This window comes from Olea europaea, chromosome 13 (genome assembly GCF_002742605.1).
Source record: "Olea europaea var. sylvestris chromosome 13, O_europaea_v1, whole genome shotgun sequence".
Lineage (NCBI taxonomy): Eukaryota > Viridiplantae > Streptophyta > Magnoliopsida > Lamiales > Oleaceae > Olea > Olea europaea.
This window is the reverse complement of record NC_036249.1, coordinates 26575305-26593827: the sequence shown is the minus strand read 5'-3', so window position 1 is coordinate 26593827 and position 18523 is coordinate 26575305. Positions and strand designations below refer to the sequence as shown.

Here is an 18523-nt window from a genome sequence, read left to right as displayed (position 1 = left end):
CTAGAATTTGGATTCTAAAATTCATCACAACAACCTCCTCAACAACATACTGGCCAAGGTATGATCTGCAGGGGCTCATGCAACTTAAATTTGATTACTGCCCTAGTATCATAGTAAATTACTTTGCAGGAGAATTACTTAGATCTATATTGCAATTTGAGGGGGGAACTTGTTGATTTATGCTGTTAATGCTCAATGAAGTGTGATATGTAGGTATTTTATTTATGATTTTGCTCAGAATTATTGGAGTTTGTGCAGATAGAAGGGAATAACGCCAAAGCTGATGATGCCCTTATGCTTGATAAAGACGGTTATGTGTCAGAAACGAATGCTACAAATATTGTAAGTTCATTACTGGCCGCTGATAATATCATTTGTTCCCAGTGGGCTGTAAATCCAGATGTCCTAAGATTATAATGTGTTCTATTTCACCATTTCAGAGCAGAGTGTTCCTCAGGTTTTCAGTTATGTTGGAATCAGCTGTATTTGATGTTCTTCTGAAACCTAATGCACTTTTATTCCCTTATATTGCAGTTTTTAGTGAAAAAAGGCTGTATAGTGACACCTCATACTGATAACTGTTTACCTGGCATAACTCGAGCCACAGTAAGTTTGACTATATGCCTTTTTAAATCTTTCACTCTTCATGGGTCTGTACTGGAAGATTCTCTCATTTAATCTTTTTGAATTTATTAATTGTTGAAGATATGAATATGACTCAGAATGGTACGACTTGCATAAATTGGAAGGGAATCTAATAGGATCATTGACCTATATTTATTATTCTTTCCTATACTGAACCAGTTTGAATCAACACAAGGAAAATCATTCTATTTCTCATCATGTTAGAAGAGTTCTATCAAAGGATTGCCATTCCTTCTCAACTTTTAGCTTTCATTGCTAGTATTCCAGCCTTCATTGCTGGTCTTTCTTCATCCTATTTTCGCTATTGTTTCTTCCCAATTCTTAGTTTTCATTGCTGACATTTTTCATCCTACTTTATCATCCCTAGAAATCAATTTAGAAAACTATGTGAAGCTGTCCGTAGGAGATAGGAAAAAAGTCTGTTCATAGAGATGGATGATCCTACTCCCTAAGTGTTTACTTATGTTGCAGCCAAACCTCAAACCAGGTTAGAATTAATGATAATAATGATAAGCTTTGTGGTGTGATCATATCACTAAGCTTTGTCATTCAAGGGAACATCATTGAAATTACATGGAAAACTATCAACCATGACCTACGAGTTAACAATAAGCATCTAAAAACTCATATTAGAGAGCAAAAACAGGGCCTTTTGAACCACCAAATTTCACTGAGAAGCAACTAGAGAGCACTTCCATTATTTTATGGAAATCACTTCCAACGCTTCGCATATTACAAATCTGACCCAGAAAAGGCAAGTCCTTGCTTCCCTCCATCTAAAAAAAATGCAAATCAGGCACTTGAATAATAGATTCAGGAGTCGTGGACCACAAGACAGGTTCATCGAGTTTGTTCTCGTCTTATTTTTAAGGTTTGGGAGCCAAAAATTTGAGATTGTTTGAATTGGCTTAGTTTCTATTTGAACAAGCCTCGCAATGAGTTCAAACTAGAAATTATAGAGAAAATAATTGGGACATAAATAAGAGTAGGTATGGGAAATCTGAATTACTCTTATTTTCTTTGATCTACAAAGATATAGACCCTATTTATAGGTTATAAATAGCAATAAAAGAAATGTTATGACCTACCATAACATGTCTGATGAAGACCATAATTTGTTATATAAAGACTAACGGTAACCTACCCTATAAGAAAAGAAAGAATTTATACTAATTATAAAATTTCATGACTGAGGAAATTATCACATATAGTTTTCTGAATCTCTTAGACAAAGGATACATAAATAAGAGGCCTAGCTTGCCTAGGAAAGTCAAATCTTCAATACTTCTCTAGCATTTTTACAACCTAATTGGAAAAAGTAGAATTGTTCAACTATCTTGTTGATTAACCTCTACAAGATGGGATTGATTGGAGGAAGAATATACATTTATTGAAAGCGGCACAGGCGCTCATGTTTCAATTGAGAGGACATAATTAGTTTTGCTAGAGAATTTGATATTAAAGGCTGGATGGATTCCTGTTTCTCAATCTATAAGCTGTTTGTTACTTTGTTTAGATGCACATATATATATTGTTTACAATTATCTTGGTGACTATAATAGATTTGAGAATGGGGCTTTTAATCCTAGTGCAACACCGGACTTGTTTCCAGGAATATATGAACAGGACTATGCAATTAAGACTGGTCACTGGTTTAATGAGTTTGTTCATGACTTTCAGTTTCACTGCAACCACAATCATTTCAACGAGATAAAATTTTATTTGTTCTTTGATTTTTTATGGATGCCTTGAAATGCAATATAATATATTTGTATTTTTCAGTTGATTGCTATGATCACCTTGGCCGCTATATGCTTCGTTAGCAACCCATTTCTTTCATGCAGATTATGGAGCTTGCTATTAAAGAAAATTTGGTTGTAGACGAACGCCGTGTCAGTTTATCAGAGTTTCATACTGCAGATGAGGTTTACACTTTCAACATACAAGATCTTTATTTCGTACATAATATATTATAACTTCAACCCTCAGGAGAATTACTTGTTTGTTCTGTGTTAGACACACCAATGGTTCTCGACACCACCATAGAACTACTAGCCAAAACTCGACGTTCATATTAGTCAAATGTCATCGAGGACTGGAAAGTATCTACCATTTTAGTCTGTTAAAAATCTAGCAGGGGGAATATTAGATTGAGAAAAAGTAAAATGCTAAACATATTAGTTGTAAACATTTTATGCTCCAACTGACTTACAATTCTTGGCATTTTCTGATTGTGTGTACAAAATAAGAAATATACTATTTGTGCACTCCTGTCACCTATTGCCATTGTCTTCATAATGGAAGGTTGTCCATTCAAACAAAACGTAATTCTCTGGAACTTTTTTCTTTTAGACTTGACGCACTTGCCAATGTTAGGAAAATCAACTTATGTTGGCTAGCTTTTGAATTTAGTCTACTCATTCAATTGTTATGTTAAGAGGTATATACTCGTTAGATATTAGTGGCCGCTATAATCATTTTACTAGATTTGGAACTTTTAGGGAAGTTATCATTCTTTTGTATCACATAATCTTTTCTTTATTTCTAGTTATCATCCTCTACCTGATTCGTTCTTTCTTTCAAGTTAGTGGGCAGCGATAACAATAAACTTCATCTATTTAGTTATAATTCTTCTGGTTGGTGATTTATAGCATATTTAAGTTGGATTTAAGCAATACCTTTTCCCTGCAGGTGTGGACAACAGGAACTCTGGGAGAACTCAGCCCGGTATGTTATCTATATCCGAGCATTATTATTTCATGATGATGTTACTTAATTGGTTATGTGGGGGCATCAAATGCCTTCTGTTTTCATTCTTATTTTACTCAATATCCTTCTCTTTGTTTGCTATATTGTTCATAGTAAGTCCAGTGTCAAGGTTTCTTTCAGTTTATATTATTTTAACCTGTTATGATTATTTCAGTAATCTACTTTAAAACGGATTAGAGGTGATGAACAATTAACTATTGGGTATTTACTTAATAAACATGATATATTAACTAAAAGTCTCACTAAATTTTAGAAGTGATAAAGTAATTTTTCTCACTAAATCAACCATAGGTAATCCAAAAAAACAAAGGTTAAAGCCAAAATCTCTGATACTATAGATTTGAGTATCTGGTTCTGCATTTGGGTGTGGCTTTTTGAAGCCAAAGAGAAGTCCACATAATGTGAGGCAAGGTTGCCATTGTCAAATTGATTCAGTTTAGTTCTTGTCGAATTTGGTCTCTTTGTTTCTACTTTTGTAATAAGATGTATGCTTACCTCTGAACGATCTCTTATGCTCTGATGTGCGATGTAAGTGCTATCAGTATTCTGCTTCTGACCTTTTATCTCGGTCATTGCCTCACTGGCTGTATGAAAAATGGGTGCATCTTTTTCTCGAATGAAACAGGAGAACTTAACAGATACAATCTTTAGAAAAGAGCAAATTCATCATCCTTCTACTCTGTTAGCTTCTTAAAATGATACTCATTTTGCGCTAGTGATAACATGCCTTCCCTGCTTAAGCTATCCATTGCTTTAAATTCTGTTATGAGAGAGTAAGTTGTGGAGGCCATTTCCCATGAATTCGGTATTGTTGCTGTTGTTTCCAATGATGTGTCTTTTTTCTTTTTTTAAGGTTATTAGGGTTGATGGACGCATGGTAGGTGATGGTAGAATCGGACCTGTGACTCAAAGAATGCAGAAGGCTTACATGAAATTTACAGCAGAATCTGGTGTGCCCATCCCAACTTACCAAGAGTGTTGAGAAATATAATTCAAGGTACCCATTTTTTCCTTGCATTCATTTCCTCTGTCTTCACATCAGCTATCAATTCTTCTTTTCTTAGTTTACAGTAAATTGAAGTGTCTTGATTTCAATAAAAATACAACTTTGCCTCAACATTTTCTCCTGTAGTAAATAAAGTTGAATATCTTAGTCATGAACCATCTTAGAAGTTTGAAAAAATCCTTAAAATCTACTTAAGACTCTTCACTTACGATTCAAATTTATGATATCTACATTAGCCACCTTAAGTCAAATTATTAACAAAGCAGAGCATATGGTTTTCACATCCAAATCCTGTTTAGGGTCGATACAAGAACATCAGTTGTCCCAAACCCGAAATCTACGTTCTATTGGATTCTTTCTGAAGAATAATATGCAGACAAATGACAAAGAATAGGCTTTTCTCCTCTTAGGAACATTATATGGCCGGTGTCTAATGTTAAGTTGTTATTTTTGTATATTACATTACTATTGTTATTAATTCTATTGTGTTGGACCATTTGATCTAAAAATTTAAGCTATTAAAAGTCACATGTATACTATTAGAATCATGCCTCCTCATGCTAGGCGAGATTCGTTTTTCCCCATCCTCACATGTGCACAGTTTCATTAAATGGGTGAAACTGAAACTCAACCAAGGACTTTTGTTGCCTTTAATGCCATTTTGAACCAAGCAATTTAAAAGCTTAAGCTATTAGAAAGAACTATGTACGTTATTTAAATCTTATCTTCAACGTACTTATTTACATACACCGTGTCAAGGTTCCATTAATTTACTCAAGTGAATGGAGCAGTATCTTTTTAGTATCTGGAAGCTCAAACAGTAATTTGTACATGAAAATCGCAGGGTCATGTCACCTTGCCTTGAGACATTTCCACAGGAAAGGTGAAGACGGGCAGTCGTCATTTATGCTTTCAGATACTGGGGGTTTGATTTCTTTGTAATTTGTTGCTGTTTTAAATTTCCTGTCCTTAAACATCGTGCCCATGCCAACAAGATTGGCAGCCCTGTTGACTTTGACTGTGAAGTATGGAATCATTTTTTATTTAAAGAGAGTTGGGGCTCTCGATTGCCATTCCTGAATCCGATAAAGGAATAGAGTAAGGGCAATACAACTTCTCTCTTTTAAGTAATTGAAGTGCGCTCTTACGAAGTGAGACTTGTCCTGCAATCTTATATTATTGTCATATCGGTGTTATGTTATGTTAATTTCGTAACAACTATAACTCTTAGTCATTGATGTCAATCATTCATGGGCCATTAGCCTGTAATAAAGCTCAGATTTTTGCTATAGTCAACACCCGATTTTCAACATGTTTCTGCATTTACAGTTTCCAGTTTTCTGTTTGCAATAATATTCAATTTCTATCCAAAATCTAGGTGGTGGTGTTCAGATATAGATATAGTTCACTGATGCTGGAACATAGTGCTCAGTTTCTACTATGTTGGGAGATAGACGCTCAATGAGACCTCAAGCACTGACGATGAGTCGACGAATTTTTTTTAAGGAAACTTTGTATAAGAAGGCCTTGATAATAGTTCAATTGTCGAATTTATTTGTCAATTCTTCTCTCTCGAGCGCATGCACGCACGCGTACGGTCAGACAAGATCAAAGCAATATCTAAGCATACGGTCAGCATGATGCTCGTCCGAGAAGAGGGTAAGACTGAAAGACTTGTACTACACAAATCATCTGATGAAAGACGTAGAAACATGGTACAATTTAGCTGAATAGTTTATCCTTGCATTAGTCATCTCTGCGAGGAAACTCAAACCATCTTTTCGTGATTCAAATTGATTTTCCTCTCAAAGAAATCTTACACGGACCAAAAATAACTGTATATTCTCAGATCTTCCGACGGCGAGGGATAGGGAATTAGATTCATATTTACGACTTTCCAGGGGGAAGAATTAGAGTACTAACCGGGAATTCCCAAAGACAAATAGCAAAGTCAAGTATGAGGTTTTAATCATCGGACTCAACCTGGGTTTGATCATGGATGCACAGTCAACTAAAGTGCAATTGGTAGTGGGTCAGGTAACGTTGGAGTTTGAAACAAAAGATGAAAGAATTGCAACTTATCTGATTAAGAGTTGGAACATAAGTTTGAAAATTTTGAAATCCTTAAAGTCGCTCTGAAAAACAATACTGGGACAAACACGTTATCTCGATTGGCGTTAACCATCCTGCGGGATTTTCCACTGGATAGCTTATGCGCAGGTACTTCCTGAAATATAAATCCTTCCAGGAGAATGGGGAAAAGAACCAATAGAAGTAGCAAACACAGAAAATTGGTTTGAACGTGTAATCATTGTCTTCCAACTAAATTTAAAAGTTATGGAGAACGAGACAACCCTAGCTACCATCAAACTTATGAATCAAGACCTTGTTCATTGATAAGTGCATTTTTGCACTTATTTGGATCATATTACTAAGTTTTAATATCATGAAAGTGTTGTCTTTTACTTGGGTAAATTTTCATTTATTTCAGTGATGGACCTGTTTCTAAGCAAATAGAAAAGAAAAATGGGGAAATCCAAAGTATGAGGGCTAAATTGCAACATTTTAATAGTTGATTTGGACCACAAAATGAAGATTAAAGATGCTGCAGATTCAATTGGATGCAATTAGAAGTCGAATGGTTGAAATTGCTAGAGAAATGATTTAAAAGACTTAAAAATTGAATTCGAGGACTAAATTGTAACATTCAAAAGTTTTTATAACTGGGTGATTGCTTAGTTATTTAGAACGGGTGACTGCCCAACTACAAGGAACAATTAGTGAAGCGAAAAATTTAGTTTGGGCGAATGCCCAGGCCAATCGCGAAAAAATTCTGGTTTTCTAATCTGACTAAAATTCTTATGGAGACAAATTTTGGATGTCTTTTAAAGCCTTAAAAACGTCCATAAGAAGGGGGACACGCATTATAACATATTCATAAGGGTTTTAGAGTGTAGAAGGAGGCAAGAAACAAGAAGATCGACCCCAAGATGCGAAAAATCAATTTCAAGATTTAAATTGGTGATGTCATTTTTTCAATATTCTTTTTGTTTTCTTTCCACCATGTTAGGCTAGATTTGTTTGTGCTAGGAATGATGAACCATGTGATATGACTTTTTAATCTTTAATTTTACATTTTTGACAATAAAAAGCGTTTTTGGAATTTAAATGATTTACATAAATTTATTTTCTCAACAATTATTGTGCATGTGATTGTGTGAATTTGGTGGCTTGTTTCATGCATTCAAAAGAGGGAATAGGCTCGACATGATATAAATCATTATAGAGTCCGATAGGGAATAGAAATATACCGTATGCTCTATGTGAATTTTTAAATGTTCATAAAAATTCAATGATTGTTGTATATTTGCATCTGTTATAAAAATATAGTTGGATCATATATGATAATACGTTCAACATTCCTCGAAAAAGATTGTTGAATAAAATAGGAACATTGATTCGTCAAAATCAACCGTGTTGTCAATGTGTAAAACTAAGCTTAAAAGGAATTAGTACATGGGGATTCGCAATCCAAGTATGTTCATAATTCATTAAAGACATCGACTTGCATTTAAACACCACTTACATCTAATTTAGTTAAGTCATTCATAATTGTATACGTAATTTATTTCAATTATACTTTCATCACAACAACACATCGTGTTATTCTTGTTTCGGTTAAGGTCGTGGTAATTAAAGTTGAACTAAATCAATCCCTGTGGGACTATATTCAGAATTAAAATCCACTTATTACTTTTTAACGAACCGTACACTTATGGTGATTTTAATTTGAAATATATTTTTATGAACAAATTTTTGGCGTCGTTGCTGAGGATTGAGTTTTAGTTTGATTTTATTTATCGTGGCACTAATTCGGACTTCTACATGTATTCTTGTATTATTATTTTCATTTCATTTTAGTTTTGTTTCCCTTTTTTTCTCTCTTTTTCAGGCTATGTAAAAAATAGTAGGATAAAAGATGACTTTGGTTGTTTTAACAAGATGCTCATATGTGACTTCATCATAAGGCAATAACAATTGGTAGTTCAAGAAATCGATGATGGGGATATGCTTGGGAGATATTTCATTATAGGACAGCAACTACGAGATATAAAAGCACAATGTGAACTAGATGAAATTGTTTTGGGTGACTTGCCTGTTGCATTATTTCTCTCATCAAAATTTGAAGTGGGTGATTTGCCTTTGAAATTATTTCTTCCACCAATTATTAATGAACATCAATTAAGAGACATCATGTCCGCCGAACTTCCAACAAATACAAGAGGAAGAGACTTTCCATGAAGATGTCATTATTTCTTTGACAAAAGTTTTGGATACGGACATTGAACTCGAGAAAAAGAAGAGGAGCATGAAAAGATCAAGAAATTAATCATAATAGGCAAAAAAAAACTTGTAGCATTCGAAGAAGAGGAAATTAGCATGTAATTCCTTGACTTTATCGTTTTCTCAAAAATTGAGTTTGTGATTAAACCTTATGGGGATATTGAGGTGTACATTGTTGAGTTTGAAACGGATGATGAGGGGAAGTCATACTATCTGGAAAATGACAAGATTAAAATTTCGAGGAAAGTTGCAACATGGAACAAAGTCAAATTACGCAAGCTAAGCAGGACCTTCAAAGTCATATTCAAAGTGCCATGAAACACTAATGAAAAGTCGAGTTCTAGACTTTAAATTAAGCGCTTAATGGGAGGCAACTCATTTTCTATTCACATACCTCTTATTTTATTTCATGTTTGTTCAATTTTAGGAACTCATGCATGTAAATGGTTTTTAACTCATTTTAACTAGTATTTTTAGACTTGCATTAGTAACTTAGGCATTTTGTCTATTGAGTTCAATTTACTTAGGCTGATCATTAATATTCTAGCATTATGTTGAGCTTATATTGATGTGATATGCATTCTCAAGGTTGCAATTTAATTTCTGTCTCCAAACAAATTTGAAAAAACTTATCTTTTCTTAGCTATAGGGTTTTTGCAGGGACGTACGCTCTATTAGATAGTTTTTCTAAAAGTTAGAATATTAGAATTTTTCGGTGTAAATTCATTACAAATATTTAAACCTTATATGCTATCACTAATATTTATTTTATATTATTTGAATAGCAAATTAAAGCATAGCAATAAGGAAAAGTAACGGTTGTCATGACATCTCCCAATCAGGCCAACTTGATTTTCTACCCATCCACATCTATCCCAGCAAGTTATGATCCTTCCCCCATTTATTTTGATGTTTTTTGTTTTTACATTATGGACACTGTAATATTATTGTTTGGGAGTGGTAAGTATTAGGATGCTTGGAATACATATTTATTTTTCAATTGCTAATTAGGCCTGGTCTGTATAACTATATAAAAAAAATGAAATAGTGTCTAATTGACGACTTGCAATTAGAAGTCGAAGGATTGAAATTGCAAGAGAAAGGATTTAAAAGACTCAAGAAATGAATTCAGGGATTAAATTACAATGTTAGAAATTTTTTATAACTGGGCAATTAAGAGTGGGTGACTACCCAACTACAAGGAACAATTAACGAGGCAAAAAATTTGGCGCAAAAAAATTTTGGTTTCCTTGTCTGACTGAAGTTCTTATGGAAACAAAATTTGGGACGTCGTTCAAAGCCTTAGGGGACGTCCATAAGGAGGGGAGCATGCATTATAACTATTCATAAGTGTAACGATCCAAAATTTAACAATTTAGATCGTTACTAAAACTTTTTATTCCATAATTAAATAAATTATTCAAATACCCCACATGAAAATTTCTAGTTCCATCAATAAAATAATTAAAATATATATGAAACATAATCAATTGAAACATGTCCTAAATCCTAAATAAAAAATTTCATATGGAAATAAAAATTAAAATGATACTAAAAATAAAAGTCCATAGTCATGTTAATCCGAATTTATTTTTATTGAATTCCATAATTTCTACAATCATGATTGCATCGCATCGCATTGCCCGCCAACCAACAACCGATTTTAATATGTGATGAGTAAGGAAAATGGTGAATACATGGGACTACTCTGTAGGACACAAAAAATCATTGTGCAATTCCAAATAAATTTTTTTAAATACATGTGTCAAAAATATCATACCGTCGTCATATCTTTAGAATCGGTAAGAGCTCAATAAACATAATATCTTTAGTACCGGATGGTCATAACATACATATCATATCATAGCTTTAAACTTTCATAAGTATAATAATTAAACAAACATGAAATAAATAATTTAAACGGGATAAAGCAATAGCACCTCGTTCCCCCACCCTGTTAGATCAATCGATTTTTTGGAAAAACAAAATCAAAATCATGTTCTAACTTTATTCAGCCTATTGCTATGTTTATAAAAATTATGTAGAATTAGGAAACCAAAATTCATTCACTCTCTCTCCCTTTTTTAAACTTCAATAACTTGGGGCAAACTTATCCAAATCAACTTTTTTTTAGGCTAAAATAGATAATTAAATACTAGTTATCCAACGAGCCTTATATTGATATACTAAATATAGCTCTAGCAAAATCTAATTATTTGACCAGAATAAAATTGAGTTTAATATATTGCGCTTTAGCCCTTCAACTTTCAAAATATAAAAATATAGCATATAGTGCAAATAATATTTTTTCTATAAATTTTCGAGGCATTACAATAAGGGTTTTAGAGCATAGAAAGAGGCAAGAAACACGAAGATCGACCTCAAGACACAAAAATTCAATTCAAGATTTAAATTGATGATGTCGTTTCTTCAATATTCTTTTTGTTTTCTTCTTTCCACCATGTTAGGCTAGATTTATTTGTGATAGGAGAACGATGAACCATGTGATATGACTTTTTAATCTTTAGTTTTACATTCTTGACATAAAAACATGTTTTTGGAATTTGAATGATTTATATGAATTTATTGTCTCCACAGTTATTGTGCACGTAATTGTGTAAATTTGGTGGCTTGTTTCATGAATTCGAAAGAAGGAGAATATGCTTGACGTGGTATAAATCGTCATAGGGTCCAATAGGGGATAGGAATATACCGCTATACTCTATGTGAATATTTAAGTGTTCATAAAAATTCATGCATTTTTGTGTATTTGCATCCGTCATAGAAATATAGTCGGGTCGTATATGAAAATAAATTCAATATTACTCTAGAGAGATTGCTGAATAAAATAGGAACATTGATTCATCATAATCAACCATGTTGTCAAAGTGTAAAACTAGGCTTAAAAAGAATTATTACATGGGGATTCGCAATCCTATTATGTTCGTCATTCATTAAAGACATAGACTTGCATTTAAACATCACTTGCATTTAATTTAGTTAAGTCATTCATGATCGCATAAGCAGCTTATTTCAGTTATACTTTCATACAACAACACGTCATGTTATTTTTGTTCTGGTTAAGGTCGCGATAATTAAAATTGAACTAAATCAATTCTTGTGGGACGATATTCAGACTCAAAATCGACTTATTATTTATTAATGAATCGTACACTTGCGGTAATTCTAATTCAAAATATATTTTCGTGAACATTCATTTGGATCGATTTGATGGAACAAATTTCATTTGATGGCAGGACAAGTTGAAGTTCCTTTTCATGGTGTTGAAGGTCTTTTACATCTTTGATCTAAAATTGGCATCACTACTAGAACTAATCAATGGAGATATCGATGTCGTGAGAGCAGAAAGGCAAAGGCATCAAGAAGATAAATTAATTTGTCACGATCATATACTCACCGCAATATCTAACCGGGTGTATGATCTATACACAAACACAAATCTTCGGCAAAAGATATTTGGGATGCTTTAGAGAACAAATAGAAAGTCAAAGAAGTTACAAAGAAATTCTTGATATCAAGATATTTCGATTTTAAGTTTCTTGAAAATATGTTCCTTCTTCCCCAAGTACATGAATTGCAAGTGCTCATCATCAAACTAAAAGCCATCAAAATTGAACTTTCAGAATCATTCCAAGTGAGAGCAATTATATTCAAACTCCCAAAGACTTGAAAATGATATCAAAAGAAGATTCTTTATAGTTTCGAAAATTATTCTTTGAAATGAGATAAAAAAACGTGTCCAAATTGAGGAAGAATTGAGGGTAAGGGATAAACATGAAAACTCTTATGAAGGCATATCAAAAACCAAAGCCGATGAAAAGACTGAGCCATCCAATACATCAAACAAGAGGAAACCGTATAAAGCTTAAGTTTAAGAAGAAACCTAAGGGAGATTGTTTTGTACGTGAAAAATTTGGACATTTTGTAAAAGAATGTCGATATCGAAAATAAAATAAGAAAGAAGGAAAAGTTAACTCCATCTTGTAACATAAAATTTATTTTCTTACTCTTGACTTTAGATTATGCTTAGTTTTGGTTATTTTCTTAGTCTTGCTTTTGGAATATTTTCAGTTCTGATCATAACCTTTCTCTTATTAAGATGGAAGAAAGAAATAATTGTAACATATTTAACAGTTTATATTTAATTAAGCAAAGTAAACATAACTTAGCATCTCTTTCATTCTTATGTATACAATCCTAGTTGACAAAGATGAACTGTATTGGGATGGAAAAAAGCTTGATGAAGATCTGGTTTGCTTATGGTTATGGGTTGGTTCATGGCTATGTCAGTGTGAGTGGTTAAATCGAATGGCATATATTATTTTTTGCATGACTTTCCATTTTTTATGATGTGATATTATTTAAAAGTCTAAACCGATTAATCGAACCGAAACAATTTGGTTTGGGTCGGTTCGATTTAAGAGTTAGAATGGGTTGATTTGGGTTGAAATTTTTTCAAACCGAGTTAGAATGGTTTTGGTTTCGGGTTGGGGTCAAAACCAACCCAAACTAACTGCAGCCAGGTTTAATTGTGGCTACTGTGAGTGAAAGCAATGCTATCAAAGACAATTTTCCGATTGGTGGTATGATACATGTGCGACTATTCATGTATCATATGATATGTCATTCTTTAACACTTATCATAAATCAAATGGAAATCAAGAGATACAAATGGGTAACCAAGGCTGCTCCAAAGTGGTAGGGAAAGGAAATGTTGATATCATCTTCATTTTCTGGAAAACCATTACTTTAACAATTGTACTATATGTTCTTGGAATGAATAGGAACTTAGTGAGTGGAAATCTCTTAGAAAAATTAGATGTCAAAAGTGTTTATATATCCGAAAAACTTGTACTATCCCGAAATGAGGAGTTTGTTGAAAAAAGACTATTCTTCGGAATGAATGGTGAACTATGTTATTGACAATATTAATAATAATAAAGTAAATTTTGCTTGCTTAATTAAATCATTTACTTTATGGCATGCTAGATTAGGTCACATAGGTGCTAGTACAATGAAACAAATGCTTAAATGTGATATAAGTTCATACAATGTAAATGATGCTGATAAATATAAAACATGTGTAGAATCTATAATTGTTACGAAAATTTATCAAATTTGTGAATATGATTTCTCAAATTTTAGAACTTATTCATTCAGACATATGTGAATATAATGCATGTTAACTAGAGGTGAAAATAAATATTTTATTGCTTTTATATAGATGATTACTTTAGGTATACTTATGTTTATTCAATGGAACATAAACATGACGCATTTGATATGTTTAAAACAAATAAAAATGAAGTTGAAAATCATTTAAATAAGAAGATAAAAATAATTAGAAGTGATAGAGAGAGAATACTTTTCTAGTGTTTTTAATTCATTTTGAATACAATGTATAGTACATCAATGTTCTACACCTAGAACACCGAATAAAATGGTTTGGCTGAAAAAATAGAACATTAGTTAAAATCATAAATGCCATGTTATTTTAACTTGTGGAGTGAAGCCTTGTTGAGTACATGTAGAATATTAAATAAGATTCCATTAAAATTTACAAAGATTTCTCTTTATGAATTGTGAAAAGGAAGAAAATAAAACAATGAATACTTTAAAGTGTGAAGGTGTCTTGCATATTATAAGAATACGAACCTAAAAAGATCAAGTTGGGTCTAAGAGGCATCAAATGTGCCTTGTTAGTTATGTTAGTAATAACAAATCTTATAGATTATTGAACTTATCTTATAGATTATTGAACTTGGAGACCAATGTAATCATTGAATCAGTGATGTGGAGTTCTTTGAGAATTCACTATTTTCGGATAATGAATTAAGGGAAATTAATAAAGAGATTCCTAGCTCTAGTGGAACACAAAATGAAACATCTTCTAAAGATGTTAATGAATCTAGTGAGCCTCGAAAAAGGAAAAAAAAAACTCGGATAAAATAGACTTTAGGATCAGATGAAATTGATTCTCAACTTATTTTACTTTACTTGGTAGAGAAAATGAGAAGAATGTTGTAAAAACAATATCTATTATTCTACGAGTGAAAATTGATTGTAAAACCTATAGAGAAGCTATTGTTTCTCATGATGTAACTTTTAGAAAGATGAATTAAAGATGAAATAGATTCAATTATGTCAAAAAATAAATGAGATCTTGTTGATTTACCATCCAGCTCTAAACATATTGGTTGTAAATGGGCGTTTAGGAGAAAATATAATGTAGATGGTTTTCTTAATACCTTCAAAGCTATATTAGTAGTTAAAGATTATTGACAAAGGGAATGATTAACTATTTTGATATATATGCATTGGTAGCTAGAATAACATTAATTAGGATATTATTCGTATTAGCATCCATACACGACTTACATGTTTATCAAATGGATGTTAAGACTACATTTTTAAATAGGGATCCCGATGAGGAGGTTTACATGGAACAACTAAGAGGTTTTTTTCTACTCGAAAATAAACACAAGGTATGCTAGTTAGTAAAATCATCATACCGTTTAAAATGAGAAATGGCATGAAAATTTTGACTTAACAATTATTTCATTTGGGCTTATACATAATAGTGTAGATAAGTAATTATATTCGAAAGTATGTGATACAAATGTTATATTTATTTGCTTGTATGTTGATAACATTTGATTTTGAGTAATCACATGGATGTGATAAAAGAAACAAATAGGTTTCTATCTTTCACTTTCAAGATAGAGCATCTTGAACAAGTGAATACCATATTGAGTATCAAAGTTACTAAGAATAATGGGGTTCCTATTTAAGTTATTGCATTATATCGAGAATGTGACAAATAAGTTCAAGTATTTGAATATAAAAGAGCATAGTACCCCTTTTGATCCAAATTCTAATCTTATAAAGAGTGATGGAAGAGCAATCGCTCAATTAAAGTATGCAAGCGCTATAGGGAGCCTTACATATGTAGTTCAATGTAGAAGACACGATATAGCATTTACGATTAGTAAACTTAGTAGGTTTACTAGTAACTCGAGCTAGGAAGATTAGAAGGCCATATAGGAGGGTTCTTGGTTATTTAAAGAAAACCAAAATATTATAAGTTCCCAGCTATATTAGAAAAATTTATTGATGCTATTTTGATATCTAGCACTAGTAAGAGTAAATCAACTTTGAATTGGGTGTATACTATTGAAGGAGGTGCAGTTTCTTGAAAATCTAAAAAACAAACATGCATAACACATTAAACCATGGAATTTGAATTCATAACATTATTAGATATCAAGAAAAGTTGAGTTGCTTAAGGATCTATTATATTTGATAAATTTAGGACCGAAGAATACATCTTTGATATCTATTATGTAGGATAGTCAGGCCACATTAGCAAAGACATACAATGTAGTATTGATAAGTGCACGGAAGTGTATTTTAAACATCAAAATCACTATGTTAAAATGCCAACAAGTGAATAGAAATCATAGGAATTAATTCTTGTTCTTGAAAAGTTGTTCTATTTACATTAAGATAATTGCTAATCCAATTCATCTATTTAATTTCAGGTTTTTTTAATCTAAATGAAGAATGGATCATTTTAAAAAAAAATTTGTTCGGTGTCGGAACACTGGCCGAACGGAAAAATGCGGACAGACGTCGATAATGGGTGCTGGAGTTTTCTGGCCCATTTCAAATTCAAATCTTTTGGGAACTTTAAAGGGATGAGAAACACAATCTTAAAGGGGACTTTTTGGGAATAATTAATGAGGAAAAAAAAAGGGAAGACGACCAACAATTCCATAGAGAACTAAACATCTTGATGAAGTTAGGAAAGAATTTAATTGAATTCAGTAATTTCAACATTATTTGATTTATAGATTTAGAATTTTTATTTGGGAAGCGTTCCTCCTACACATGGATTTGACAAGTATTGTTGATAAATAATCGTGATGTTTAATTTAAGCAAATCCAACGGTTAATATCTCATGGATCTCAAGTGGTTATAACTAACTCTCTCATGATCCTAGTGAAATACATATTGACAGTTAAATTTTCTTAAATTAAAGGGCACGATTATTTGTCAAAAATACTTGTAAAATTCATATTTAGGAGGAACGCTCCCCTTTTTATTTTAAACAATTTTATGGTCTAGCGCTTCTTTTTATAAAAGTGTTTTGAGATTGGTTAAACTTTTATGAAATCTTTATAGATTCAGTCATGCTTTTTCTATTGAATGATTAAAATACTTATTTAAGTTTTAATCTCATTTATTTATTTTTACTGGTGTGTTCATTACTGTTTTATGCCTAAAGTATATGGCCGTTTTTAAATCTTATTCTAGTAAATAAAAGTGAGAATGTTGTGACAGGAGGGTTAACCTTTAAAATTACAATTGAATGAAACTGGTTTTAATGACATATCTTTGGATTAGAGAAACTAGGTTAAACATCTATAATTGAGTTATAAAAATGAATCATTGATGTTTAATGTCCCAATCCAATTTGTTATAAAATGAGAGAAAAAGAAAATAGAGAAAACTCAGTAAACTTTTTGTGTGTATTATTGAAAATCAAAACCCTATATTTATAGATAAGAATCAGTGATACAATGGTAATAATTTCTAGAGCTACAGGGGTACAAATGTTATTCACCAATAAACTTTAATGAACTTTCCATTTACAACACTCCCCTTGAATGACATATTACAAAATATATGCCTCGTTAAAACCTTGTTTGATAAAAACCCAATGAGAAAAAAAATCAAACGAAGAAAAAAGAGTACAGTTATTTTGGAGTATTAATATTAAATGCTGCCTCATTAAAACCTTCCTAGGAAAACCCAATGGGACAAAACCTAAGCAAAGGAAAAAGAGTACAACTACTTCCCCTGATGTTGATCACTGAAAATCTTTGATTCGACGCATTCCTGTCTCATGAACTAATTTCTTGAATGTAGATGTTGGCAGCGCTTATGTGAATAGATCAGCAACATTGTCACTTGAGCGAATTTGTTGAATATCAATGTCACCATTCTTCTGAAGTTCATGTGTATGAAAGAATTTTGAAGAAATATGCTTCTTCCTGTCGCCTTTGATATAGCCTTCCTTGAGTTGTGCGATACAAGCTGCATTATCTTTAAACAAAATTGTTGGACTATCTTTTGTTGAAATCAATCCACATGATAATTGGATATGATGGTTCATATTCCTTAACAATACACATTCTCGCCATGCTTCATAGATTGCAATAATCTCAAAATGATTTGAGGATGTTGCTGTCAAGGATTGCTTCACAGATCTCCATGATATAGCTGTTCCTCCACGTGTAAACAGATATCCTGTTTGTGATTTAGCTTTATGTGGATCGGAGAGATAACCTGCATCTGCATATCCTACTAAAGCAGATCCTGACTTTTGAGAATAAAACAGTCCCATATCAATAGTACCTTTTAGGTAACGAAAAATATGTTTAACACCATTCCAATGCCTTTGAATTAGTGTAGAGCTATATCTTGCAAGGAGATTTACAGAAAAAGCTATGTCAGGCCGAGTGTAATTTGCAAGATAAGTTAATGCTCCAATTACACTAAGGTATGGTACTTCAGGACCAAGAATCTTTTCTCCATCTTTAAGTGGACGAAATAGATCTTTTTTCACATCAAGTGATCGAACAACCATAGGTGATGACAATGGATGTGCATTATCCATATAAAAGCGTTTCAAGACTTTTTCTGTATAAGTATATTGATGAACAAATAATCCC

The 18523-nt window shown here is 32.3% G+C and overlaps 1 protein-coding gene across 1 annotated transcript in view; it reads left to right on the top strand.

Moving 5' to 3' along the window:
- The window catches only part of LOC111408062 (branched-chain-amino-acid aminotransferase-like protein 1), a 46326-nt gene extending 40721 nt beyond the window's left edge, over positions 1 to 5605 (top strand). Inside the window, exons 14-20 of the mRNA XM_023037827.1 lie at positions 5 to 58; positions 259 to 342; positions 535 to 606; positions 2490 to 2570; positions 3337 to 3372; positions 4268 to 4411; positions 5265 to 5605. Of these exons, the coding sequence (XP_022893595.1) occupies positions 5 to 58; positions 259 to 342; positions 535 to 606; positions 2490 to 2570; positions 3337 to 3372; positions 4268 to 4396 (456 nt within the window). The 3' untranslated portion in view covers positions 4397 to 4411; positions 5265 to 5605. The remainder of the gene's footprint in view (positions 1 to 4; positions 59 to 258; positions 343 to 534; positions 607 to 2489; positions 2571 to 3336; positions 3373 to 4267; positions 4412 to 5264) is intronic.
- The last annotated feature ends 12918 nt before the right edge of the window (positions 5606 to 18523 follow it).